The sequence below is a fragment of the Phodopus roborovskii genome, unplaced genomic scaffold (assembly GCF_943737965.1).
Source record: "Phodopus roborovskii unplaced genomic scaffold, PHOROB, whole genome shotgun sequence".
NCBI classification, from domain to species: Eukaryota; Metazoa; Chordata; class Mammalia; order Rodentia; family Cricetidae; genus Phodopus; species Phodopus roborovskii.
This window is the reverse complement of record NW_026125554.1, coordinates 3,257,496-3,285,488: the sequence shown is the minus strand read 5'-3', so window position 1 is coordinate 3,285,488 and position 27,993 is coordinate 3,257,496. Positions and strand designations below refer to the sequence as shown.

Below are 27,993 nucleotides of genomic sequence, written 5' to 3'. Positions count from 1 at the left end.
GGGGCGGCGGGGGGAGCGATTTAAAGGGACAATGTCCCCCGAGCAGTGGAGGCGGCGGCAGCTGCGGAGGCCGGGGCGCCGGCACCAAGAGCGGCAGCAGCTGTAGCGGCAGCGACGGCCGCACGAAGAGGGGAGTTCCCAGCTGGCGGCGACGCCTCCCGGGTGAGGCCAGACCCAGCCTGGGAAGCCCGCGGCGGGGCGGGGCTGGAGCGGGGAGGGGGAGGCCTGGGCCCTGCCCGGCCGGGCGGGACCCCCTGGGGCGGGGGGCGGGGCGGGGCCTGCAGGGGCGGGGCCTGGTCGGGGGCGGGGCCGTACAGGTGGGGGAGGGGCGGGGGTCTCGAGGCAGGTGTCTCTCCCCCCCCTCGGCTCGTCCCGCGGGGTCTCCCGCCCCGAGGTGCACGGGCGAAGGGCGCATTCCCGGGACCCTAGCTCCCCCGCAGGGTGCGTCCGCCCAGCGCCACCCCTACCTCTGCGACCCCTGCGGGGGTAGGGTAGGGAACGACCTTCTGGACCGGAGCCCCCTCCCCAAGCTGCCAAAGTGCTCTGAAGTTGCGGTCCTGCCCGATCCCCGCCGGCAGTGCCCACCCCAGTGGGCACCCGCAGGTGCTTTCTCCAGGCCTGGGCAGGGACCCCTCCTGCCAAGATTGTCAACCCACTTCGTATAGGACCCCCGGGAGCACCCAGGCCCCCTAGGGCAACGCCTGCTATCAGGCCTGGAGACCCGGCCCCGCCCCGGTTGCCTGGGCCCGGCCTCACCACCATCTCCCCCGGGAGAGCGCCTCATTCCTGCCCTTCACTTTCTGCTCTACCTTGAAGGTATTTATAGGTGGAGAGGACAGCCAGCCCCCCTCCCCCCAGGGTCCTTATTTCTGAAACAGGAGCCCCATCGGTCCCTTTCATCCTCGGGCCAGAGCAACCAATATCGGTGGAGGATGCAACCAATATTATGGGAAGGTGGCAGGGTGGAGGAACCCAGGCTTGGTATGCATGAGAGATCATGCTGAGAAGGGAAAGGGTTAATGGTGGGGTCACTTGAGGTTGTAAGGGGTTAACTCTGGATATCCCTGCTAGGGAGAAGGGTCCAAGTGTGGGAAAAGTGTAAGGGCAATTGTTATGGGGCAACAGAAGTGAGAAAAGTATAGGGGCAAAGATGGGGGCACTAGAGACAGTGCATTCATGAGCTGGGAGTGTGGAAGTGGCCGGGATCCTGGAAACTGGACACATGGTCATCGGTTGTACAGGTCGGGAAAGCCAGGAAGCAGCTGGAAAAGGGGAAGTTGAGCTATGAGTGAGCAATGGGAGGGATAGAGGGCGGTAGAAGGATTGATGAGGGAAGGCTGAGGTGACTGAGTGTGCATGTGTGAGGTAGATGAAGGCTGTGAAGAAACCAGGAAAAGAGAAAGGTTTGGTGTTCTGGAGCATGCTGGTGATGCTGACAGTGGACCCAGATTGGATTGTGATAGATGTGAATGGGATCTCAACACCTTTTATCCCCTGGCTTCAACTGAGAGGTAAACTGAGGCAATCGGTCTTGAAAGTGAGGACGGGGTGTTGAGGAAGGGGAAACTGAGACAGAATTCCTTTCTTTGTCCCCAGGCCCACAATGTCTTGCTGAATCTGCCAGGTACTGAGAGATCAGCAGCAACACCCATGGAGGGGTTACTGGCAGGTGGCCTGGCTGCCCCAGATCGTCCTCGAGGCCCAGAGAGACTGCCTGGCCCAGCTCCAAGGGAGGACATCGAGGGTGGGGCTGAGGCTGCTGAAGGGGAAGGTGATATTTTTCGATCTACTCATTACCTGCCTATCACCAAGGAAGGACCACGAGACATTCTGGATGGCCGAAGTGGCATTTCTGGTAAGAGGGCTCTATAGCCCTAAAGAAGCATCCCATGTAGTTTCTGAGGCTCAGAAAGAGCCAGGTTACCCTGAGTTGGGATTCAAATTCTACTTGATGTCCAGAGCCTTCTCTTGATGTTCTGCATAGTCTTGTTTTTTGGTTTTTGTTTATTTGTTTGTTGTTTTTGTTTTTTTTTTCCCCTTATGAAAACAGATGCCTTTGGGAGCCCATGACTGAATCACAGTTGCTCAGAGGAACTAGGATTCATACATAGAGCAGACTGGCTCCTTCCTCTGTGCTAGACAACGGCTATATCCAAATACTCATACCAGCACCCTGAACTCTTTGCCCAAAGTCCACTTGTTCCTCGGGGGCAGCCCATTCCTATCAGTGTATCTCACTCAGCTCCTTGTGCAGTCTTAATAGAGTGGAGCTCCTGATCTATGGACCAAAACAGTTTGTGCCCCCTAGTGGTAAGGTAGAAACTGGGGACTTAGAGAAGCCTGCCACCCCTTTCTGCCTTGATCTACCCTGTACAAGGGTAGCTCACACTGTCCCTTACCTCACAAACTACTGTGTGCCAGTTTCTGGTCTGGGTTCTGGGGAAATGATCATGACAAAGAGGCAAGCGTTCCTATCCTCCAGGGTTGGCATTCTAGAAGGAAAGATGGACAACAAATGTCATAAGGGGAGATGATGACAGAGGCCATGCAGATATTGAACAGAGTGCCAGGATCATGCCTGGGAGACCTGGGAAAAGCCTCCTGAGGAAGTGGTATTTGAGGTAGAGCATTAAATGAATGGTGGGAAATGCCCATCAGGCAGTGTAAACAGAGAGTGCAAAGGTCTATGAAGGGAGGAACCAGGCATGAACCTGTAATAGGTTCAAGGACCTAACAGAAATCTGGTGTGGCTGGAAAAGACTTCTTCCTTCATCTCCTTGGTTGGCCCCCAAAAACTCTGGTCCCCAAGAATTTCCAAGCACCTCTTTGGTGGTTCCTACATGTCAAATTCTATGTGTGACCTAATCATGTCATACTCAGAACCTTTGTAGGGGTAGCCTCGATTATTCATTATCTCATGTTAGGAATGGGGACTCAAGACCCTGAGGGGTGAAGTAAGTATCCCAAAGTCACAGAATCAGACAGTAATGTGGCCTCATGACCCTCCTCCTTTATTTTATGTTTTTATAGAACTGGGGATTGCACCTAGGCCCGTGCACACTCTGCAAATGCTGTTCCCCCCAGCTCCATCCTAAATAGCTCTTCTTTTGTCCAGTGATTTTTTTTCTCCTTATATTTTGTTTTGTGCATTCTCCATGTTAGACAAGCAGTCTACCACTAATCTACAATTTCAAGCCTCATCTTTTTTTATTTTATGGTTTTTAATGATATTCAAATATGCATGTGGATATGTGCATGTGAATGCTGGTGCCTGCAGTGGCTAGGGGCATTAGTTATACCTGGAGGTGGAGTTATAGACAGTTCTGAGCCACTGGGCCCCCACTTTTTAAGTTTTTGTGTTTTTTTTCATTATTATTATTTTATGTGTATGGGGTTTTGTGTCTACATGTATGTCTGTGTATCTCCTGCATACAGTGCCTTCAGAGGCCAGAAGAGGGAATCAGATCCCTTGGGACTGGAGTTATAGGCAGTTGTGAGCTGCCATGTGGATGTTGGGAATTGAACCCTAGGTCCTCTGGAAAAGAAGACGGTGCTCTTAACCATTGAGGTATTTCTCCAGTCCATATATATATTTCCTTTTGTTTTTGTTTCTTGAGACAGGCTTTCTCTGTAGACCTGGCTATCCTGAACTTACTCTATAGACCAGGCTGGCCTTGAACTCAGAAATCTCCCTGCTTCTGTTTCCCAAGTGCTGGCATTTTATAGAGTTGTGTGTCACCATGCCTAGCTTCCTTTTTAGTTTTTGAGTAATTTTTCTTTTTTTCTCTTTTCTGTTTTTTTTTTTCTTGTGTTTTGTTTGTTTTGTTTCATTGTACCCACAAGTTAGGGAAGCACTCCTACATCTAGCCACATTCCCAGGTCCCTTTACCCATAGCCCCCTCTCTGTACTTGTGAAGATCCTTGATCTGCCACTGCTCAGGTACTTACGAACCTACCTTCATAGATGCAAGTAAAGTGGGGGCTGGGCACATGCCATCCCTACTGTCCCCTTTATCTAGGCAGGGAAGATAAAGACAAATCAAGAAGTAGAATGAGTAGGAAGCAACCTAACAAAGAGGCAAAAGATATCTAGACAGAGAGCCCTGACTTATAAAGGTTTGGAGGGGACTGCTGGCACCTGCCAGTGTGAGGCAACAGGGGGATGGTGAGTAACAAATCCTGAGAGCAGTTTATCCCTTAACAGTCCCCTCCTCAGGACAGAGAGCAGCAGGACTTTATCCCAGGCCACACAGCTAGCCAGGGCAGGGCTAGGCTCTTTACTCTCTGGGAACTTGAGGAATCTTCTGTAGATCCCAAGAGACTGGGCATATCTTCTCCATGTGACAGATGACCCAGGCTGGAGAGATGGGGAAGGTAGATGTGTGTGTGTGAGGGGGGGGGGTCTTCACCAGGGCAACCAGGGATTCATGTGTGTACCTATTTCACAGTCTAGGTAAGAGGAGGAAGAGGCCACCAAGGGGAACCAAAGCCACCCTTAATGAGCTCCCTGAGCAAACGGGAGAACAGGTGGGGGTGGCTCCATTGAAGCAGGATTATAACAGGGATGTTAGAGAAGGCCTGGATGTCTCTCCCACTATCCTCTCAGCCTTCTTAACCCCTTCCACAACTTTGTAGACTAGACACTTGCCTTGGGAATCTTGTGGTGTCTATAAATAGGAACAGCCTCTGAGGCTGCTATTCTGCCCTGAATCCTGGGCCCCCTGGTCCCCATGTAGCTCTGAGTCCCTCAAGGACTCCCAGGAATGGCACCCCCAAATATCTTGGCTTGGACAAGGATTTTCCCACTACCTTCTCTGCCTTCCATTACTGCTGTCAGTTGGGGCCCTGCCTAAAGCTCCATTGCAGTCTCTGAGGTGGAGTTCACAGGTGCAACAAAGTCTTGTGGGACTTACATGGTCCACTCAGATCAGTGAAGAGTCTGGTGCATGCCTGCCATTGTTTGGGAGGGGCAGGAGTCCTGGGAACAAAGAATGTGCCATTTCTGGATTCATGGAGGGAAGGAATCCCAGCATGAAGAAAGCAAGCCTAAGGCTACAAGTCTAGCCTCCAGCTTCCACCCCAGGACATCATCAAACCAGCCTTGACACCACAGAACACCCACCTCCTCCTTTCCCCCCATCGCGGTTTCTCTGGATGGAACTTTTCCTGTGATCTAATTGGTCTTCATCAGTGGCCCCTTGAAGCTGAGTTCATGGCTGTTTACATTATACTGAGGAGGAAACTGACGCTTGGAGCCTGGAAGGCAACTTCTGGTAACACTGCTGGGCCTTGCACTTGGAGCTATCCGATATCAAAGTATATATTCTTGGCTACTCTGCCAAACTGCAGAATGCCTGGCTTAGAGTGTAAGTGGTTCATGGACACCCTTTCTTCTCATTTGTAAGCTGTCTCGGGAACTCCACATGACAGGAGCCAGTGAGGGATTCTGGCACTGCCACCAACTCCGAGTTGTGTTCCAGGTGCCTCATATGACCCATAGGGACTTCTGGGTCCCCTTCAGTGTGGAGGCTTCTGGGCAAAGTCCCTACCTCAGATACAGGCCCTGCTTGGTCTCTTTCCTCCAGAGTTGCTGCCACTAAAAATAGGAGCCTCATTGGAGCTGCTCAGACAAAGAGGCCAGTGTGCCCTCCTGGCTCATGAAATTCTTAGACAACAGCCATTACGCACAGCCATCAAATCTGGGACACTCAGAATTTCAGAAGCAGGACACCTGGGACCCTCAGACCCACATCTCTAGACTGCTCTGGGGCTGGTTAAACACTAATTGGTCACCCCCTCCTGACTAGCTCTCATCTGTGATGTGTCCAGAAGAGACCCTGTTTCTTGTAGTTGTTTTCCTAGCCCCCACTATCCTCTCCAGTACCCCATCATAACTTCATCCCTTAAATCCAAGAATATCTTGCACCCCATGGGGTCTATCTCTACGGTTCTCAAATGGGGACACTCAGGTCCCACAGGGGGCACTTTGGAGACATTTTTGGATGACATGATTGTAGGTAGGTATTAGTGTCTTGTGGGTGGGTAGAGGTTAAGGACATTGTTAATCATCCTACAGTGGTGCAGAACTACCTCCACCCAGCGAGGAACCCTATCCATGTGTCAAAACTAAAACCACTCTTAAATTTCTGTGCCCCCACCCCACATGTTAGAGGCCATGCCATTGTTACAGCCTCTTTTCTCAGGCTCAGCAGACAGACAACACTTTCCTGACCACCCCCTCTCATTTTCATTCTTCTATCCCCAGTGGTCAGCTTTAAATTCCCAGGGAAAATTGGATGATGGAGGGTTGGAAGACTCTGTGCCAGCCCTCACCCTTTCTGGACCATCCTCAAATTGAGGTTGATCCAGCAATTACATCTGTCAGGCCCTGGCCAGGGCACAAGTTCCCCCAGTGTGTTAACCTTGGCCCAGGCAATTGGCATACTCCCTGCTTGGCATGCTTGCCATGTCAGGCAAGCGTGGCGGGTAGAGATGCAGGCCAGGATTCCTGTGGTGGCTCCAGGCATTGGCTCTACAGGCGGATAATGGAGAGTTGGCTCTATCTGTGTTGTTGTGGGATGGTGGGCATTCCCAAGAAGGATTCCATTCTAGGATTTAGGCCTGGAAAAGGGTCCAGAAGGCAGGCATGGGCCATGTGTAGCTCGGGGTGACCAGGCTCCCCACTCATCATCTGGCATGTGTTTGTTTAGTACTTGCATGCCAGGTGCTGGAATGCTGCCATGAATGAGGCTGCAAATGTCCCAGTTCTCAGGGGGCTTATGTGCTTATAGGGGACCCAGACATGCAACTATCCACAGAGGGAACCTGGCAATACCTGGGAGAGCTAAAATATAAATGAGGCAGGTGCCAGGCATGGTAGCACAGGCCTATAGTCACAGTGCTCAGAAGGCAGAGGCAGGAGGATGGATGAATGTAGAGCTAACTTGGGCTATATAATGAGTTTTAGCCTAACTGGAGCTTCATAGCAAGATTTGTCTCAGAAAAAGCAAAACAAAGCTAAGTGATTCAAGCCTGTTATCCCAGCACTTAGAAAACAGAGGCAGGATGATTGTAAGTTTTGAGGTTAGCTGGTCTCAAGAAAGACCTTACCTCAAAAGCAAAACTAAGACTAGGCATAGTATACACACCCGTAGTTCCAGCACTTGGAAGGTAGAAGCAGATTGGGAGTTCAAGGTCATCTTCAGCTACATATTGAATTTAAGGCCAGCCTAAGCTACATGAGACTCTGTGCCCACAATAAATAAAATAAATAAATAATCAAACCAACCAATAGAAATCCACTTATGTAGCACAAAAATAAAAGTTAGGTTAAAAGAGAAACAATCATAGTATCTCATTTGTAATCAAAGAAGTACCAAGTGCAGAAGTCCTGAGGCTGCTGGGTATAGTGGTACACACCTTTAGTTCCAGCACTCAGGAGGCAGAGGCAACCTGGTCTATAGAGCGAGTTCCAGGACAGCCAGGGCTACATAGACACACACACACACACACACAGAGAGAGAGAGAGAGAGAGAGAGAGAGAGAGAGAGAGAGAGAGCATAGGGGGTGGCTGAGGTCAGAGAGAGTTAAGACTCAAAGTTTCATGGGGTGGGAGTTGGGGGAGAATGCAATCAGGGCACAGCAGCAAGGGTCTAGGAAAGGCAAGGTAATTGGAGAAACCAATAAAGACCCAGACCTCACGTGTGTGTCATTGCTGTGGCAGATGGGACTCTAGCTTTTAACCTGTAGCTAGAATGAGAAGGATATGAATTTTCCCAGGGTATGACTTAAAAACAAACACTACCCTGGTTTCTGAATGTGGGGAAGACTGAAAGGCAGCAAGTCCCCAGGAGACCTATGGGAATTCCTTCAAAGAACCTGCTTCCAGGATACTGGGAATACAGAGGTCAAAAGCCTCTGAGGGATAGGGTTGGGGGCCTACAGGGCCCTTTTGAGATACCCAACAAGGCTCTTGGAGCTGAGGTATGGAGGGCCCTGGCCAGGGGAATCCCAGCCCTGGCCAGGGAGACCCCAGCCCCTCAGGGTCTCCCCTCTCTGTTGCAGATGGGCAGCCCCATCCTGGCCTCAGCGAAGCCCTCCCCCGTGCCACCTCCGCTACCCATCGGATCAGCAGCTGGTGAGTGCCACGCTGGCCCTGACCTCAGGTAGGGCAGGGGGACAAGCAGGAGTGTCTAGGCTCCACTGAAGCCCTCTGGGGAATGAGAAGGGGACAGGAGGGAATCAAGAGGCCAGGCAGGAGGAGGTGGCTCCCCATAGACCAGCTCCTGGGTGTGTGCTAGGGCAAGGTGGGAGGTCTGATAGCAACACAGAAGGTCAACTCTCATTACCCCTGCCAGGAGCCAGGCCAGACAGGGACAAGTCTGTAGGTTGGACCCTTGGAGTTCAGTCTCTGTTAAGTGATTTTTAGATTGATGCTATGCCTCTCTGAACCTCAGTTTCCTTGTCTGCAAAATGGAAAGTTAGCTGCCACAAGATATGTTTCACAAATTTGCCTTGAGAACTCAAGGAACTCTGGGAAAGAACAAGAGTCAACCTCAATAGCCACAACTGTGATTCTTTTGTTTGTTTGTTTGTGGTGCTGGTGACAAAACTCAAAAGGAGGGAGAACATACAAGGTTAATGCAAAAGCTCTACCATCTATCCCTGAGTTATAGCCCCAGCCTTGTTACTCTTTATTAAAGAGTTTAGTGGGTCTAATATATAATTTTAATAATCTCAAGATTAACAACAGGTGTAGAAATAAATACTAACTCGTGTTCTGGTTCTCAGTTCAGCCCATTGACTCTTTGTTACAGCACTGAGAGCAAGGTACTTTTAATATTGCGTGGCACCAATGAGGCTTAGAGTGGCGGCACGATGGCCTCCACTTGGCCTGTCTGTGCTACCTATTTCCTCACCTGATCCATGGATGGGATCAGTCTCCCACCACCCCACCTTATAAAGGCAGGCTTTTAAAATGAAGGGAGCCATACATCAGTAATTCCAGCAATCAGCAGCTGCAAGAGGATCCTCCTCTGCTATATAGTGAATTGAAGGCCAGAATGGACTCCTGAGACCATGTCTCAAAGAAGAAGAAAAAAATGTGTGTGTGTAATATATGTATATTGTATGTGTATATGTAGGCACAATGGCACATACTGTTCTCCCAGAACCAGGGAGTTTAAAACAGGACAGTCTTGTGTTCAATACCAGCTTGGAGTACATAGTGGGACCCTGTCTCAAATAAATAAATGTACTAGCCCATCCTGACAGTACAGACCTATAATCTGAAGCTACTGCAAAGGTTGAAGGAAGAGGATCTTGAGTTTAAAACCTGACTGAGCTATAGAGTGAATGTAAAATTAGCATAATTTAACAAGATCCTGTCTCAAAATTTTAAAAGGGGGAAAGGGCCTAGGAATGTAGTTCTATGGTAGAGTACTTGCCTAACATGAGCCAGGTCTTAGGTTTAAATCCCATCACTGGGGGGAAATGAAGAGAGAATTGATCAGGAATACTTGCATTTAAAAGTCCTAGAACCAGATGTGGTGGCTAGGACTTTAATCCCAGTACTTATGAGACAGAGGCAGGTGGATCTCTTTGAGTTCAAGGCCAGCCTGGTCTACAGAGTGAGTTCCAGGACAGCCAGGGCTACATAATGAGACCCTGTTTAAAATAAAAAAGAAGCTTCAGAACCTGATCGAGGGGCCACAACTTTGATCCCATCACTTGGGAGGCAAAGGCAGGCCGATCTTTGTGAGTTTGAGGTCTGCCTAGTCTACATAATGAGTTCTTGGCCAGTCAGTGCTACATAATGAGACATTGTATCCCCCTGAAAAAAGTTCTGCAGTCCCAAGGAGGCTTACCAGGCATCAGGTGAGGTAGTGTTCCCTGATTCCTAAGCACTTGAATTATACCTGTCTTTATCCTATATCTACTTATAGGGTCATAGTGTCCATGTGAAAGGTTGGCACGCTTCTAAATAAGCACCTGCCTCATGTGATAGTTTTAATTGGTAACAACTGTCAGAAAACTCCTTGTATATTGTATAAGGAAGACAAGATTCCTGACTCTTGGAAATCATCTCCATTTTTAGGATTGGCAAACTGAGGCCCAGAGAACACTTTTCTCATCTACTCTGACCTCCCAGCCCTACCTATCTCCCACCCAGGAAGGTCAGGGTCACTGGAACCATTAGTCGCTTCTGGTTCTGCCCCCTCCAAAAGGGGAGGATGGACGGTCATCCTTTGAGCTGTCCTGAACAAAGCTGACCTTGACCTTCACCAAATTTTGGGGAGAGATGTAACTAAACCTCACAGTTTGGGGAGGACCAAGACAGAAGCAGCCTGGAGCCCAGGTCAGAGCCTTGGATCCTCCCTGGGGAAAAGTGAGAGTTGACTGTACCACCAGATTTAGGGGTGTTCTCTTGAGGCTCTGTCCCCCAACCTGTGGCCTCTGCACATTTCCCCAATGATGTGACAGGGCTGGGATGTACAGACAGGTACACCCTAAGAGTTGTGCCTGGTTGTGATTCAAAACCTCTGGAAAGGTCTACATGGACTTCCTCACCTTTCCACAGTCACCCTTAAGCTGGATTTCAAGGAACTGCTCCAGCCAGCCTAGGAGGACTCCCAGTCACTTCTGCCCTAGGGAGGGAAACTGAGGCTCATGCTAACCTATCCCCATTGGCACTTCCTTGCAGCTACTGGGATGGAGACAGCCTGGACTTTCAGCCGGGCTCCCCACCACCCCATCTTCTGGGTCCCTTCCCTGCATCCCTTGATGCTCAGGGGTCTTGGGATCACCCCATGGTCCAGGAGGCCAGGGAGGGCATCCGGTCTGAGCAGAGGTTCGAGGACTCAGTTATTGTGAGAACTATGAAACCCCATGCCAAGCTCAAAGGCTCTAGAAAGTTCTTGAACCACCAGGGTGAACTGAACTTCTTAGAGAAATACCCTCCAAGCCACCAGAAGTTTGATTGGCTCCAAGATGCAGATGAGCCAGGGCCCCTGAAGGATGCAGGGTTACACCTGGACCTCCCTACACAGCCACCAACTGTCACTTCCTTCAGGAGGGTAATTGTGCCAGTGGATGACACTCCCAAGCCACTGGACATGGGTCCCAGAGAGGACCTAGAGGGCTTTGCAGGACTGGCCCAGCCTTCTGAGTGGGGTCTCCACACATCAGCCTCAGAAGTGGCCACACAGACCTGGACAGTGAACTCTGAAGCATCTGTGGAGCGACTGCAGCCCCTACTATCCTCCGTCCCAACAGAGCCATACCTGTGTGAACTGTTGCAGGAAGTAGCTGATGGGGTGGACAGCCATGAGGAGGAGGAGGAAGAGCCAGCTGTGTTTCCATGCATCGAGTGCAGCATCTACTTCAAGCACAAGGAGCACCTCCTAGAACACATGAGCCAGCACCGCCGCGCACCAGGCCAGGAGCCCCCAGCTGACCTGGCTCCACTGGCCTGTAGCGAATGTGGCTGGGCCTTCACAGAGCCTACTGCCTTGGAACAGCACTGGCAACTGCACCAGGCTTCCCGGGAAAAGATTATTGAAGAAATTCAAAAGCTGAAGCAATTTCCAGGTGATGAAGGCCGTGAGGCGCGGCTGCAGTGCCCCAAGTGTGTCTTTGGCACCAATTCCTCTAGAGTCTTCATGCAACATGCCAAGCTGCATGTGCGTGAGATACTGCCAAGCCAGCAGGCCAAGGCACATTACAGAGGTGGCAGCCCAGTCATAGACGTTAGCACCCTCATCTATCCCTCCTATGGAGACTCCTCAGGCCTCAATACCTGTATCTACTGTGGCTTCACAGCACCTAGCAAGGGTCTGCTCAGGGAGCACATAAGGCTAGTACATGCCCATGCCCACTGGAAGGAAGATGGTGAGGACTTTGAGGAGATCCTCACTAGCCAGCCAGGTACTAGCCAGGATGCACATGTCCACTTCCCTGACACTGCCGCCATGAACTATTTTAGTAAATCTGAGCCTCTCTTGGCCGCTATGTGCCAGGAGAACTCTGTTGAATATGACCCAGGCCTAGCCTTTGGCCCAGACTATCAGCAGCCAGGCATGAGCGATTTCCCTCTGCTAAACTCAGGCCAGCGGCCTCTTGGAAAGCTGGTCTTTCCTTCCCCTGTGGCATCTGCTTCCTACCCCATACAGCTCAATAGAAACAAAAACACTGTCAGCCTTCAGAGAATGGATGACAAGAGTCGCCCTTGGAGTGAGGAGGAGGAGGAAGATGAAGCTGTAGTGCTGATATCTGAAATGGATTTTACTTCTGAAAATGGGACCTTCCCACCCCCAGCCATCCCCAGCCTCATCCCTCAATCAGCCCTAGAGTTGAAGCAGACTTTCCAAGATGCCCTGCAGGCAGCTGACGCCTCACAGGATCAGCAGCAACAGCTCCAAGGAATGGTGCCCATTGTTCTGGTGGCAAAGCTTAGACCACAAGTCATGGCTGCAGCCAGCCGGGCATCCCCAAAGCTGACACCAGAGGAACTAGGGCTGTCAAGCACCCACCCCTTGGACTTCCTGCTCCTAGATACACCTTTGGGTGGTCCACTGGGTCTGGATACACTCCTAGAAGGGGACCCAGCCATGGCTCTAAAGCATGAGGAGCGGAAATGCCCCTACTGTCCTGATCGTTTCCACAATGGCATCGGGCTGGCCAACCATGTCCGAGGCCACTTGAACCGTGTGGGTGTCAGCTACAATGTTCGGCATTTCATCTCTGCAGAGGAGGTAAAGGCTATTGAACGCAGGTTTTCCTTCCAGAAGAAGAAGAAAAAAGGTAGGGCATCGGCCTTGCTTTGGGAATCCATCTCCCTCTCTCCATGCCTGGGAGGCACAGAGCTGGACAGCAGAGTTCTAAACTTACCCACCCTCACTCTCAATCCTACTTTAGCATCCTGTAGGGTGAAACTGGGGGCCTCCCCTCTTGAGAGACCTGGGAGCCATGGGCAATGTCACCACCAAATGTTGGTGGGCGTGCAGGGATGCCCCAGTGCCCTGGTCATAATGGCAGCTGGAGGAAGGAATTTGGGCACAGCAATCAGCCATAGGCAGATAATTCTTTTAATTCATTAATGCAATAAATGTTTATTGAGCTGGGTCATCTCTGGGACCTGAGAATCCCAGCAGTGAGCTAGACAACAGTTCTGCTCTCTTAGAACTCATGGCCTGGGCCAAGAATTGGACTATTGGTAGGCTTCAGAACATGGGACCCCTGTGCAATGTGAAGATTCCAGGAAAAGAGGTTCTGATTCCAGAGGGCTGCCTCTAGGGAGAGTCCACTGGGTAGTTCTGATCCTGGGTAATTCACAGCCTACTTGGGGAAGGTGCTAGCATGGTGTTTGAGTGAATGAGAGTACACACACACACACACACACACACACACACACACACACACACGAGAGAGAGAGAGAGAGAGAGAGAGAGAGAGAGAGAGAGAGAGAGAGAGATGCTAGAGTGTTGGGTAAGTAGTAGATAGCTAAGAAACTAGGCAGTTTTGACATCAAGTGACCAGGGCTCAGAATCTGAGAGAAGAAACCCTAACTCTGCCATGTGATCTCAGAGACTCCCAGATGTGGGCATCCCATCCTCCACTTGTCCATTTCTTCATACAACCTACATTTAATGTATAATACTGGAGCAATGCCAAGCAAAAGTAGACACAGAAAGGGTCCAATACTCTCATATTGTAAATCCAGAGAAGCCTCTGCTAGGAAGATGTCCCTAATGCTGCCTGATGTGCAAGCAGGTGGGTCTGGGAAGTCAGGCTTTCTTGAGTGTGTGGTTTGGGGAGGGTGCACAAGCTGAGTTTCAGGTCAGGCAGAAGCATCAACAACAGAAGTAAAAGCAGGCATTCCAGAGGGATCTGCAGAGCAGGAAGGAGTCCTGGTACGGAGGTAGAGTTGGGATGGAGAGTGGCTCCCCTCACCACTGCCCCATCCCAGGAAGTCTCTGTCTTTTTTCTGCAGTGGCTAACTTCGACCCGGGCACCTTTAGCCTGATGCGATGTGACTTCTGTGGGGCTGGTTTTGATACCCGGGCTGGCCTTTCCAGCCATGCCCGGGCCCACCTTCGTGACTTTGGCATCACCAACTGGGAGCTTACCATCTCACCCATCAACATCCTGCAAGAGCTGCTGGCCACCTCAGCAGCTGAGTTGCCCCCAAGTCCCCTGGGCCGTGAGCCTAGTGGGCCATCTGGAAGCTTCCTGACTTCACGACGGCCACGCTTACCTCTCACCATGCCTTTCCCACCCACCTGGGCTGAGGACCCTGGGCCAATCTACGGAGATGGTAAGGGGAGGGTACAGGCCAGGCCAGAGCCCTTATCCTTCCCCAGATGTTCAGAGGGATGGATGGGTGAGTTGGAGGGTGTCCACTCTGCTTTCCTGGAAGCATTTCATCTGCCTGTAATTCTAGCTCTCAGGCTCAGGCAAGAGAATTGGGGCCAGCCTGGGCTGCATAGCAAGTGCCAGGCTTGAGCTATGCTATACAGTCAGACCCTATTTTAAAAAAAAAAGAAAAAGAAAAGCATATTAACAAATTTTCTCACCACTGTATTGGCACATAGGCATACTTTGTTTTATTCAAAGGTTGATTGATGGCCCTTTCTGAATCCAGTTTCTCAGTGGGTCTTTCTAGAAGCAATGGCACTTTTTTGTTTGATTTGGTTTTTCAAGGCAGGGTTTCTCTGTGGCTTTGGAGGCTGTCCTGGAACTAGCTCTTGTAGACCAGGCTGGTCTCGAACTCACAGAGATCTGCCTGCCTCTGCCTCCCGAGTGCTGGGACTAAAGGTGTGTGCCACCAATGCCCGGCTGAAGCAATGGCACTTTACAAGCACAAAGCCATTGAGCCCCTTACAACAATTCTATTAAGGTGGGTGTTTTCATCATATCCATTTTACAGAGGAAGAATCTGAGGCACAGAGAACTTAATTTACCTGCCCCAAATTACATAGCTAAAGAGAGCTAAGCTTTGCAATCCAGGTAGTTGGGCGCAAATCCTTTGTTCTGGAAAAATCTTCTATATTGAATACTACTTTCAGTAGAACTTTGTGAGATGCCAGAAATAGTCTTTAACAATTGGTGCTGGGCTGGAGGCTCACCACTGACTACATATGATCATTGAGCACTTCAGATATGGCTAGTACTGAGTGGCTAGTGATATTACTGTCGTAGATGATACAGATCTATAATCCAGACTGGGGGATGTGGCTCAATGTAGAGTACATGCTTAGTATGGGCAAGGCCCTTAGTTTGGTTCCAGGCACACACATAAAAGAAAGAGTAGAATCCAGTCTCTAGATTTAACCAGTTCTGTCTAACAACTCTGACAAACCTCTCCCATACTCAAGCAATTGCATGCACTAAGATTTCAACCTCTGTCATCTCAGATATGCCAAAAAACAAGCAAACAAAAACAAAAACACAAGCTGGTAGGGCAAATGATTGTTTTTTTTTTTTGTTTGTTTGTTTGTTTTGTTTTTTTGCTTTGATGTGCAGGGCATGAAACCCTGGGCCTCATGCATGTTAGACAAATACCACTAAGGTATGCCCCTAGCCTTAGGATTGTTCGGTACTCATCTTACAAAGAAACTGTGGATTATTTGCTTCGTCCCAGCCACACATAGGCAGAGCTGGACTTCTGAGTATCTTGTTTAGTGGTGTCTTGAACTCTAGAATCAATATTTGGTGTTAGATTGCAGGTTGGACACAGCAGAATTAGAGGAAAAGTGAAGGAGTTGGTCTTGGAAGAGTTGACTTTCTGGGAGCCTTTAAAAGGCAGAGAACTCAGCCAGGCATAGTGGTGCACACCTTTGATTCCAGCACTCTGGATCTCTGTGAGTTCAAGGCACATAGTGAATTCTAGGACAGACAAGACTACACAAAGAGTCCCTGTCTCAAGAAAAAAAAAATGGGGGTCAGAGAACTCAGCTGTGAGACATAGTTGAATGAAATTCAAACTCCTTGGTTCTGAGGAATGAAACACATCTAAGCTAGCAGAATTAATGCAGGTTACTGGGACTGGGATTTCTTCTATAGTTCCTCTACCTACAGTTTCCAGGCTTCTGCCTAGATATTTTGGGCTTGACTGGACCCATTCCATTTGTAAGCCAGGTTGAGGCACTTGATAATTTTCAAAGGACAGGATGGGGATGTCAAAAGTCCATCTCTTCCTTGAACAAGAAAGTGAGGTACAGATAGGTTGGTAGATGGCTGAAGCCATACCTCAGAGAGAGGCAGAGGAATGGAACATAGGACTTCTTGCCTTTGGTAAAAGATTGCTCACCGGGGATTCAGCTTTCCCACTTGTTGTGGTTCATAATGTCTCAATGATGTCTGGAAGGTAGAGCCAGCTCTAAAGCTGTCTAGATATGAGGAAGGCAATCTATCAGAACTTCAGCTCTGGCCCCTTTTTCTGTGTTAACCCACCACAGGCCTGTATATCATACTCACATTTCTTATCTGGTATCTGGGCCAGACATTCCCAAGGATGAGACCAAGTACCCAAGAGCCAAATTCACTTATGACCAATCTATTTCCACCCCCCCAAAAAAAAAAAAAAAAAACAGTGTGTCAATCCCCAGAGGGAGCTGACCCAAACTGTGGGGTGTGAAGAAGTCGAATCAGCTTTGTCTTGGCTTTGTCTAGAGGGAGAAGAGAGTTATGGCCTGTTCGGGGAACACATGGAGATGGGGGATGTTAAGGAGTAGCTGAAACGATCCTAAAAACTTTGCAAAGTAATGGTGTCCCAAATCAGGGCCAGGTTGGGGCAGTGGCCCTGCGTGGCAGTTCTTTCAGTAGGTTCTTCCCCTTTTGCCAAGTGAGCCAGAAGGGGAGGGTACCCGTTTGGAGGCGGGGCAGCGGCCAGATTCTGGCCCCTCCCATCTGTCAAGGAACAGCCTGACACTGCTGTTTGAAGTTGGGGCGGGATGAGTGTGCAGTGCTAGAATCATAGGTGAGGAAGGAGCGAGTTTCTTGAATTGAGGGACAGCACTATCCGAGATCAGTTATTTAGATACCAGAGTGATATGGGGAGGGGAGGATCATCGTGGTCAAGGATCTAATGTCTTTAAGGATTGTTGTAGAAGGACTTGAGTAGGAAAATATAATAGGACAGGGTCTCAAGGCAGGTCCTAGCACTGCTGTCAGAGTTCTAATTCTCAATGCTAATATTGAGAGGAATTGAGGCTGGATGGTTCCCTTTCTAGCCGTAGGGATGTGCGGATCCTGGTCTAGGGCGACTGCTGGAGGCGGCTGGAAGCTTGGCCTGCGTGCGTGCATGAGCCCTAGCGCTCCAGGCAGCTCCCAAGAGCTGCCAAGCCTTTTGCTCAGCGCCCAGAGCATTTCGCTCGAGGCGCTCGACGCTCATCAGGTCGCCCTGGGTGCGCCCGGAGGGGCGGAGCAGAGCATGCTCGGCGGTCGCGGCGCACGGCGCTCCGCTGATCTCGCCTGGGGCGGCCGCCCCGCGTGCGCCGGAGCCAAGATGGCCGCCTCCACCGCCCAGTGCCGAGTGACAAAAGCGGAGAGCAAGGCGGCGGCGGGGCCGCGCGCGGGGGTCTCCCGGGAGCGCGCGACCACGGGGGCGCCCTCGCCAGGTCCCCCAAGTCCAGGCCCGGTGGTTCTCCCGGCGCCGCCGCCTCCGCCCCCGCCCCCGCCCCCGCCGCCACCGCCGCCGTCGCGGGACGGGCCCAAGGCCGAGCCGGAGCCGGGGCCCGGCCCCGGGCCCGTGCCCGCGCCCGCTCCGGGTAAGAGTTTGCGGAGGGGAGGGTTCCGGGAAGGGAAAGTCGGAGGCCCTCCGGTGTGTGCCGCCGCCTCCTGCAACACTCGCTGTCCGGTTTCTGTGGCATCCCCCCCCCCTCCAGGCGCTCAGGCCCTGGGCCTCCCTCAGCTTCTCGGAGGGTCCCAGGCTTCAGAAGCACTCAGCCGCCGCTCTTCGTGACTCTCGCCGGCTCTGACAGAAGTCCCCTGCCTGTTTTGGAGTCTCGGAAGCTCCCAGTTGTCACGGTTCCGATCCCCTCGGTGTGGAAAGCCACTTTTGGCCCTTCCCCATCTGACAGACGCGCCCACTTCTACTGGAGACTTTGACAAAGTACTCGGTGTCATGATCTCGGTAGCCTCCTGGCCCTATCTTCTTGCCTCTGTGGGACTCAGATTGAGCAGGGAGCGACCTTCCTAGCCCCCTGCCCTATTACATTCTACTGGTCGTCTCCGAAGCCCATCTGACACAGTTCTTTCATCCTCAGAGCTCTTGGTCAAAATTCGACTTCATCGCCTTCCAGTACCCCTCATACCTACCCCTTTTAATGAAAACTTAGACTAAGAAAACCATCCTTAATTCCTTCTCCCTACATACCTCTTACCGGAGGAGGCATCCTCGCTGGATGGAAGTTTAAGTAACTTCGTGCAAACTTGTGACATTCCCACTCTTGCTGTCGGAAAGTTGGTCCAGGCTCCAGATTCTTGTCTCGTTTACAGTTCAGCTGATGATGAATAAATTACTGCTGGGACTTGCTATTGAATTTGAAGTTCCAGCTCCCTTGTCGTCCTCAGCTTCTTGCCTCTGACTCTAGTCTTTGTCCCTTTTGACGTTCCCACTTTTACCCCCTTTTAGTCCTATCCCAAGAGACATTTAACATATCTTCAGACGGGAGTCTTGGTTCAAACTTGCAACGTGTTCCCAGACCACTGAGTCTTCTGCTGGGCTGAAACTGCTGTTTCTCTTTCTTGTCATTGGATGTTCTCAGTGTCTCTGCATTGTTCTGCTGTGGGGGTTTATGGGTACAGCCTCCACTCTCATGTAATGAGGGGCTTCCAGAAGTGAAAGCAGGTGCCAGGGATGAGGAAGAAGTGCTATTCTTTCAGTCCCCTTCTTGGGGTGGATAGCCTGACTATTGATTGGGCTGAGCCTGTCTCCTCCACCCCACAGGCCTTTGTTCTGAGGAAAACACAATGGTGGCCATGGACTTGGGGTCTCCCTTACTCCCAAAGAAGAGCCTGCCTGTCTCTGGGACCCTGGAACAGGTGGCCAGTCGGCTAAGCAGCAAAGTGGCTGCAGAGGTTCCTCATGGCAGCAAACAGGAGCTGCCAGACCTCAAGGGTGAGTGGCCCAAGTGACAAGGCTTGTATGCTGGTCAGGGTAGTCATGCTCACAGAAGCACTCTGTGACCTGGTCCATTAACATGGGTCCCCAGGTTAGCACTCGTCTTCCTTCTGTCACTATAAGGCACCCAGGAGATAGACACCCAGCTGTCTTCTACATTGAGTTTCTATAGCTTCAGCCATATGTGTAGCCCTCAGCTACTACATTTCCAGGTGAAGAAGGGGCATCTAAGGAAGCAGTGGGCATGGTAGGCAAGAGATCACATGAAAACCTGTCACTAGCCATCCTTGTTAGTTCAAGCTTTGCATATATGTATTTGTTTTTCTCTAAACTACAAGGCTTTTGAAAGTAATGATAAGCATATTACTATTTACTAGGTGTGTTAAGAGGAGCAAAAGCAACCTTGCTTTTGCATCATTGAAGTTGAGCAAGGAGGCCAAGAAGTAGATGAGGAGTGGGCAGGGGCTGTGGCTAGGACCTCTGACTTAGCATTTGAAGTATGCATTAAGTTACAGAGAGTAGCCGGGCGTTGGTGGCACATGCCTTTAATGCCAGCACTCGGGAGGCAAGAGGCAGGCAGATCTGTGTGAGTTCGAGGTCAGCCTGGTCTACAGTGCGAGTTCCAGGACAGCCTCCAAAACAATACAGAGAAACCCTGTCTCGAAAAACCAAAAAAAAAGTTACAGAGAATAGGGTAGATATCCACTCCATATGTGATGTCTGTGTATGCGTACACATATTTGTGTAAGCATGCTGCTGGATGTTACAGGTCTTGAAAGGAATCCCCACTGGCTGGACCACAGAGATTACAGCCTCCTGCTGTGCACTCTTGGACACAACTCTTACCTTCTCTGAGCCTCAGTTTCGTTACTTCCAAACCGGAACTACTAATGCCCACCAAATTACAATTGTTGTCAGGATCAAAGGGATTTGGCAGAAGCAGAATACTTACTTTGAACCTGGATAAGGGGAGGAGAATGGGAGTTAGTATGCCTATAAGGCCTCATAGCCTTTCATCTCCTGGCCTCCATCTCGCCCTCCAGCCCAGAGCCTGACCACCTGTGAGGTCTGTGGTGCCTGCTTTGAGACACGAAAGGGCCTGTCCAGCCACGCACGTTCACATCTGCGGCAGCTGGGGGTGGCAGAGTCAGAAAGCAGTGGTGCTCCCATTGACCTTCTCTACGAGCTGGTGAAGCAAAAGGGCCTGCCCGACGCTCCCCTTGGGCTGCCCCCCAGCCTGACCAAGAAGTCCAACTCACCAAAGGAGTTGGTTGCTGGGGCCACTAGGCCTGGCCTGCTCAGCCTGGCCAAACCTATGGATGCCCCCGCTGTCAACAAAGCCATCAAGTCACCTCCAGGCTTCTCAGCCAAGGGCTTGGCCCACCCATCCAGCTCTCCACTCCTCAAGAAGGCCCCACTGACTCTGGCAGGATCTCCTACACCCAAGAATCCTGAGGACAAGAGCCCCCAGCTATCCCTGAGTCCCCGGCCGACCTCCCCAAAGGCACAGTGGTCTCAGTCTGAGGATGAAGGGCCTCTGAATCTCAGTGAGTGTGGGTACTAGGAGCTGAGGGGGGTGCTGGGGTATGACATGGTCCTCAAATGAGGAGGATACAGGGTAGGAACTGAGGCCTACAGCTCCCAGGTCCTGGGTAACCCAGGTCAGTAATACTCATATCTCCCTGTTGGGCTGTCCTTAGGTGATCACTTTTCCCCATTCTGCTGATCTTCCCTGGAGGCTGCTAGAGTCCTACTTACCACTTGAGCTCTTGCCCTTCTCTACACTGATGGTGGGATGGCAAAAGGAACAAGGGTGCCTGTGGACCTGGCTTTCTTAGTGGGAATTTGGGGTATTTTGAATCATACAAGTAGATGGGTAGTCAGTCTACCAAACAGGGAGTTCTTACACTGCCCTTTTTTTTTTTTTTTTTTTTTTTTCCATGTCTCCTGGCCATGTGTACAGAGGCTTCGGCCTCCACTGTGGCTGCTTTGCACTTGGCAAGTTGGATTTGGAAAGAATCCAAGTTCAGCAGTCAGGTTTTGAGGTGTCCTTCATGCTTTCCTGTATGTTGGCAGGTATTAGAGCCTGGTGATACCTGTGTTTCCTAGCAGCCACTTGCATTGAATCTGCTGTGGTTTTAGGGTAGGGATGCTTTGTAGTCTGATGGTGGCCCCTACTCTTCATCTTCAGTCTTCTCCTGTAGTTCCCCTAGCGAAGTCCCAGGAAGAGGGCCTGGGAGCATTAGGATTTGTCACAGATCTACATCCTTAAGCTCCCTACCTTCACTTGATGCCAATGAGCTAGGCAGGGAACGGCTGCCCTGCTACCTAAAACCTCTAAAACTCAAAAACATGTCTGCAGCATGAAACTTGAAGCCCTAACCACCTGGGCAGCTGAAAATCACACCAGACCCTCTTGCCTTCATCCCCTAGGGCCGACCAAGGTGGCGGCCGTGAACCCCCCCCCCTGTGTTTTGTCTCCGCAGCTTTAGATAGTGACGGGGGCAGAGAGCTGGACTGCCAGCTGTGCGGTGCCTGGTTTGAGACCCGAAAGGGCCTGTCCAGCCACGCCCGTGCCCACCTGCGCCACCTGGGCGTCAGCGACCCGGATGCCAAGGGATCCCCCATAGACGTGCTCCACGGGCTCATCAGGAGGGACGGCATCCAGATTCGCCTCCCACCCGGGCGGGGAGCCCTGGCCCAGCTGGGGCGGCCTCCTTCTGCCTCCACGGCCCTCTCCTTGCTCCCTCCCCCACCGCCGGCCAAGAAGGCCAAGCTGAAGGCCTCGGGTATGGCCATCCCCTGGGGGAAGCAGGACCTCTCGGCCGCCGGCATTTTCTGGGCCTCTGATGTGGAGCCATCTCCTCTCAACCTCTGTAGGTTCTCGCTTCAGCTGCCCTTCCTCCCTGTGGGCCCTGGAGCCCCTCCCTGGGGGGTCATGGCCCCCTCCCTACTCCCTCCCTGTTGTTGTAGGGAGTAGATAGGGGCCCTTGGCAGTGGGCCGGCTCAACCCAGAGATTTTGTTGGCAGTGGGCTGCTGGTACCTCTCTCTTGGTCTTGACCTTTATTTCTATGACCCTGCCTGAGAATGAAGGCTAAGGGGAAGGTCCTCCCTTTTGGTGTGGAAGGTGCCCTGGGTCTGGACAGCATGTGGTACCTAGGCTGGCTGCATCCTGTCTCCTGCCCTGTCCTTGTTGGGACCCACAAAGCTGTGGAGTGTTAGTACTGCCCTCTGTCAGGACAGAGGTCCTCTTAGCTCTCTAGAGCCTCCCCCTTCCCTACCTTGCTGCTGCCCAGTGTCTGACCCCACCCATCAGCCCCTCACTTGCACCTGCCTTCCACTACCACCCTAGCTTATGGACACATTGCTGCCCATGCCTAGCTAGCTGGCTAGGATAGTCCTGCAGGTCACTGTCCTGATGATGCCCATGATTCTAAATGCCCCTTTTTCTTACTCTGCAGCTTCAGGCCCAGAGCCAACAAGAGACATCCGCTGTGAATTCTGTGGTGAGTTCTTTGAGAACCGAAAGGGCCTGTCAAGCCATGCACGCTCCCACCTGCGGCAGATGGGAGTGACTGAGTGGTATGTGAACGGCTCACCCATTGACACACTGCGTGAGATCCTGAAGAGACGGACCCAATCCAGGCCAGGTGGACACCTCCATCCACCAGGGCCTAGCCCAAAAACCCTAGCCAAGGTGGTGGGTAGCGGAGGTCCTGGCAGCTCACTAGAAGCCCACAGTCCATCGGATCTTCACATCTCACCCCTGGCCAAGAAGTTGCCACCACCACCAGGCAGTCCCCTGGGTCATTCACCAACCACTTCTCCTCCTCCCACGGCCCGGAAGATGTTCTCGGGCCTTGCTACTCCTTCCCTGCCCAAGAAACTGAAACCTGAACAAATGAGAGTGGAGATCAAGCGGGAGATGCTGCCAGGGTCCCTTCACGGGGAGCCACACCCATCTGAGGGTCCCTGGGGCACGCCTCGAGAAGATATGGCACCTTTGAACCTGTGTAAGTGTGACCAAGTCAGGGCCGGTAGACCAATTGGCTGGATCTACTCACCATACCTGCTTAGGAGTATCCATAGATCACAGGACTGAAATGGAAGATACATAACTCCAGAGAACATAGAACTTGGCTGTTTAGACTCCTGTGCCCAAGCTGCCACTTGTTATTCATGCAGAAGAGGCAGAATCATGTAATTATATCTAATGCCCTCTTAGGCCAATTGGTAGTGGCCTCCAACCAGATTCCTAGGGGAGAATAGCTGCAAGAATCCATTAGTAATGTCTGCCACTGGCAGGAGTGGAGGGACAGCATTCCTGGTAATCCAGTGCTTGACATTCAGAGTCAAGTTTGAGTCAAAATCCCTGTTTCACCATCATGTAGTGGTGAGTTGGGCAACTTTCCTCATTTGGAAGATGGAGATCAATATAATCCCTGCCTGCCCTGTGTCTATACAATTCTTTTGAGAATTAAGTATGATAAAGCACTTAGCATGGTGCCTAGTTGCAAAAAGCTCTTTACATACCATAATTGCTATCATGTCACCATTACTTGCTTCCCTGACACTTTGTCACACCATTTTATTCTTGGGTTGATTGTCTACTATATAAGCAGGCAAGTGTGGCTGAAGCTTCATCTGCCATGTGCTCTGAACCCTTCTGATTTTAGACCCTCCCAGCAACATCGGGAGATGGGATTTTCTTCTTCATCTTTCGGAGAAGGAAACAGGCTCAGAGAGGGGAAGTAGCTTGCCCAGCCTCATTCAGGGAAACCTGTGAAGTAAGCTAGAATTTGAGGTGATAAGACACATAGAAGGGGTGGATAGATGCCATGCCTCTGAAGGTCCAGATGACCTTCAGTTCAATGGAGTCTGGAGGGAGGGGGCACATGGATAGGGACAGCCAGAAGGCTGGCACTGTCTTGGGCAGTGCTTCCTGCCCATAGTCACTGCCTCCTTCTCTTCCCCCACCCTGGACCCCTTGCAGCATCCAGGGCAGAGCCAGTGCGTGACATCCGTTGCGAGTTCTGTGGTGAGTTCTTCGAGAACCGCAAGGGCCTGTCCAGCCATGCTCGCTCCCACCTGCGCCAGATGGGTGTGACTGAGTGGTCTGTCAATGGCTCACCCATTGACACACTTCGGGAGATCCTGAAGAAGAAGTCCAAGCTGTGCCTCATCAAGAAGGAGCCTCCAGCTGGAGACCTGGCTCCTGCCCTGGCTGAGGATGGCTCCCCCACAGCAGCTCCTGGGGCCATGCATTCTCCACTGCCTCTGTCACCCCTGGCTAGCCGGCCTGGAAAACCAGGAGCTGGGCCAAACCAGGTTCCACGGGAGCTCAGCCTGTCACCCATCACAGGGGCTAAGCCCTCAGTCACCAGCTACCTGGGCCCAGTGGCAACTAAACGGCCCCTACAGGAAGACCGCTTCCTCCCAGCAGAGGTCAAGACCAAGACCTACATCCAGACTGAACTGCCCTTCAAGGCAAAGACTCTCCATGAGAAGACCTCCCACTCCTGTAAGCAGTGGGTGGTAGGGTCTTGGGATGGCATTTGTCAGGGCAAGCAGGGCCCCTGAGGCAAGGTCCCTGTGGGAGGTGGGATTAGTCCTGACCTTGCTTAGCCCACCTGGGTATGCCTGCACTCTTAGAACAGCAACCTCCTCTGTCTGTAGCCACCGAGGCCTGCTGTGATCTTTGTGGCCTTTACTTTGAAAATCGAAAAGCCCTAGCCAGCCATGCGAGGGCGCACCTTCGGCAGTTCGGTGTGACGGAGTGGTGTGTCAATGGCTCTCCTATCGAGACGCTGAGTGAGTGGATCAAACACCGGCCTCAGAAAGCCGGAGCCTACCGAAGCTACATCCAGGGTGGTCGCCCCTTTACCAAGAAGTTCCGAAGCGCTGGCCATGGCCGTGACAGTGACAAGCGGCCACCCCTGGGGCTGGCACCTGGGGGCCTGTCCCTGGTTGGCCGAAGTGCTGGTGGAGAGCCAGGGCCTGAGACTGGCAGGGCAGCTGACAGTGGTGAACGGCCTCTGGCCACCAGCCCACCTGGGATGGTGAAGTCAGAGGAGCACCAACGACAGAATATCAACAGTAAGTGCTGGTGCAGGAGAACTGGGAGGGCAGTAAACATCTTCTAGGCCTCATCCAACCACTACATCTCATTTGCTTAATACCCACTCCACCTGTGTCCAGTCTGAGTCCCAACAACCTCTTCCCCCTTGTGCTCACTGAAAACAGGGATGTCTCCATGGCCCCAGCCCTTCTGTTCATCATTTATCCCTTTCTCTGCTTTAGAATTTGAACGCAGACAAGCCCGCCCCCCAGATGCCTCTACTGCTAGGGGTGGTGAGGAGGCCAATGACCTGCAACAGAAGCTAGAAGAAGTACGGCAACCCCCACCCCGGGTCCGGCCAGTCCCCTCCCTGGTGCCTCGCCCCCCCCAAACATCACTGGTCAAGTTTGTGGGCAACATCTATACCCTCAAGTGCAGGTATGCTAACACATAGCTGTGCCTTGGCTATTTGAAACTTAGAAGTGTGGCAGTCACTGTGCAGGTTGGGAAGTGGGGTCCCATGGGCTGTTTTGGGGTATGACAGGGCCCAGGTTAAGGGCTTCTCATGGAGCAGTGGTGACAAACATCTTTAATCCCAGCACTTGGGAGGCAGAGGCAGGCAGATCTCTGTGAGTTGGAGGCCAATCTGGTCTACAGAGTGAGTTCCAGATAGCCAACTCTACACAGAGAAACCCTGACTCTAAAAATCAAACAAAACAAAACAAAAAGCTGCTCACTGATAGTGGAACTTCAGAATATCATCCTGATATTCTGAACTTTATAACCAGCCTAACTCAATTCACAGCTTAGTGACCTCAGACAAGAGCTTACCTGCTGCCTGGTGTGGTGATGCACACCTTTAATTCCAGCTCTCAGGAAGCAGAGGCAGGCATATCTGTGAGTTCAAGGTCAGCTTGGTCTACTTAGGGCGTTCCAGGCCAGCTAGGGCTGCAAGGCAAAACCCTTTAAAAACAAAACAAAACATTTCATTCAGACCTACTTGACAGAGGTATGAGTACTGAATTCAATAGCAAAGCACGGAGAACCTTGCTGACCTAGTTATACATGCACCAGACACATCAGACACCAGCACATAGGGACTTTGAGACCTGAGGCAATTCAACTCAAGTTACATAATACAGGCCAAGTCAGAAGTAGTGTCCAAGCTGAGCATGTTGATCACTTGGGTGGCTGAGACAAGATTGCCACCTGGTATAAATTCAGCTAGATTACATAATTTCTGGGCTGTAGCATGAGCTACAGAGTTAGAGACTGTATCTCCTAAAAAAAAAAACAAGGAAAAAAAGTAGAATTTTAACCCAACTCTCTGGATACCCAGAGCTCAAGCTCTTAGGTATATGTTCATTGGAGGCCTTGCTTAAGGCTACCATAAAGAAGAGGAAGGACGGTTCTTGTGAGAGTTAGATAGGCTTTGCTTCTCTGTATCCACCACCATCTCAGAGCATACACATCGGTGACAGACCACTTGGAGATAGATTTCATGTCCAGCATTACTCCACCCTAGAAGAGGTGACTCCTTTGGGAGACAACTCTTCTCTAGAGTCCTGGTCTTAACATATCTACACTGAGTAGTGGTAGATATGCCTAAGCACTTGGACTGGACTATACTCCTGCCTTTCTTTGAAGCAGTGGCCACTTCCATTCTATTTTTCTATGCAGGTTCTGTGAAGTGGAATTCCAGGGCCCACTCTCCATCCAGGAAGACTGGGTGCGGCATTTACAGCGGCACATCCTGGAGATGAATTTCTCCAAAGCAGACCCTCCGCCTGAGGAGCCCCAGACCCCGCAGGCACAGACAGCAGCTGTAGAGGCACCCTAACATACAAGCATTCCAGATCCCTCTTGTACCACCTGTCCCCTCCTGTTTCTCCTCTGTGTCCTCTTCCCCCGTTTCCCTCTTTCTTTTCCGTTTCCAAAGGAGCAAGCCAAAACCTCAAACCGGCGCCCTTTGGGGGCCGGGCACACTACAACCTGGGCGCCGGGAGCCAGCTAGCCACCCTTTCCCCAGTGTGAGGACTCTGGGGCCCCAAGGGTACCCTCCTTGAGCCCACCTGGTTGGTCCAGCAGGGGTAGTAGCCAGGCCTTTGGTGGTGGCCAATCTGGTTACAGGGAAGAACAGCACTTCCCTGTGTCTAGCAACCAGCCAGGGCTATGTCTGCCATCCGTGGCCATTTGCAAAGACCCCAAAGACCCCTGTTCCCTTTTGTCCCCATGAATATCTATTCTCTCTCATGCACAGGCATACACGCACGCGCACCTCGTGAGACCTGGGATCTGCTCTAGCCCCCACAGTTCCCACGTCAAACGACCACATCATGCCACGGTGCTTGCTCAGGGGAATCCATGCTCCCTCTGCTAACCCACTAGGGCCTGGGAGCCCCCACTGAGCCCACAATGCCACGGAAATTCTTGTTGGCTGCCCCCCCCAAAAGGGGCCTTCCTAGTTTGGAAGAGCTCAAAGCTGACAGCTGCCTCCTGCCATGTCAGAGCCTCAGGGGCTCCAGGGCTGGGAGGGTAGAGTGAGGGGTGGGACTCTCCTCCCCCACCTCTACCACCCTCCCCCTTTTCACTGTTGCTTTCTATGTATAGCTCCCTAGATCTTTCACTTTTTTAAAAAATGCGTTTTGTGTAGAGAATAAGGAACGTGGATCTTTTTATTTTGCAATCCTGGGCCAGCTAGATACCGGGAGCTAATTGACCTTTTAACCTTTTTCAGTGGCCATCTTTTGGTTAACAATGTACCTAGAAATATGTAAATTAGATTAAATTTCTCTTCTGGAAACACCCCAG

The 27,993-nt window shown here is 51.5% G+C and overlaps 1 protein-coding gene across 10 annotated transcripts; it reads left to right on the top strand.

The window, feature by feature from the left end:
• The first annotated feature begins 18 nt into the window (after positions 1 to 18).
• On the top strand, positions 19 to 27,992 carry Wiz (WIZ zinc finger). Of its 10 annotated transcripts, none has more exons than XM_051177510.1 (13): positions 19 to 162; positions 1,597 to 1,855; positions 8,065 to 8,137; positions 10,703 to 12,801; positions 13,991 to 14,314; positions 18,950 to 19,120; positions 20,167 to 20,670; positions 21,610 to 21,912; positions 22,586 to 23,137; positions 24,118 to 24,645; positions 24,801 to 25,220; positions 25,425 to 25,620; positions 26,863 to 27,992. In XM_051177510.1, exons 2-13 carry the CDS (start codon positions 1,651 to 1,653, stop codon positions 27,020 to 27,022), a joined length of 5,535 nt encoding a protein of 1,844 aa, XP_051033467.1. In that variant the 5' UTR covers positions 19 to 162; positions 1,597 to 1,650; the 3' UTR covers positions 27,023 to 27,992. The 10 variants fall into 10 exon arrangements, with proteins under 10 accessions (XP_051033467.1, XP_051033464.1, XP_051033469.1 ...); XM_051177507.1 differs by having other exon boundaries at positions 21,610 to 21,999; XM_051177508.1 differs by lacking the exon at positions 19 to 162 and adding an exon at positions 343 to 816 and having other exon boundaries at positions 21,610 to 21,999.
• Position 27,993: the final 1 nt, after the last annotated feature.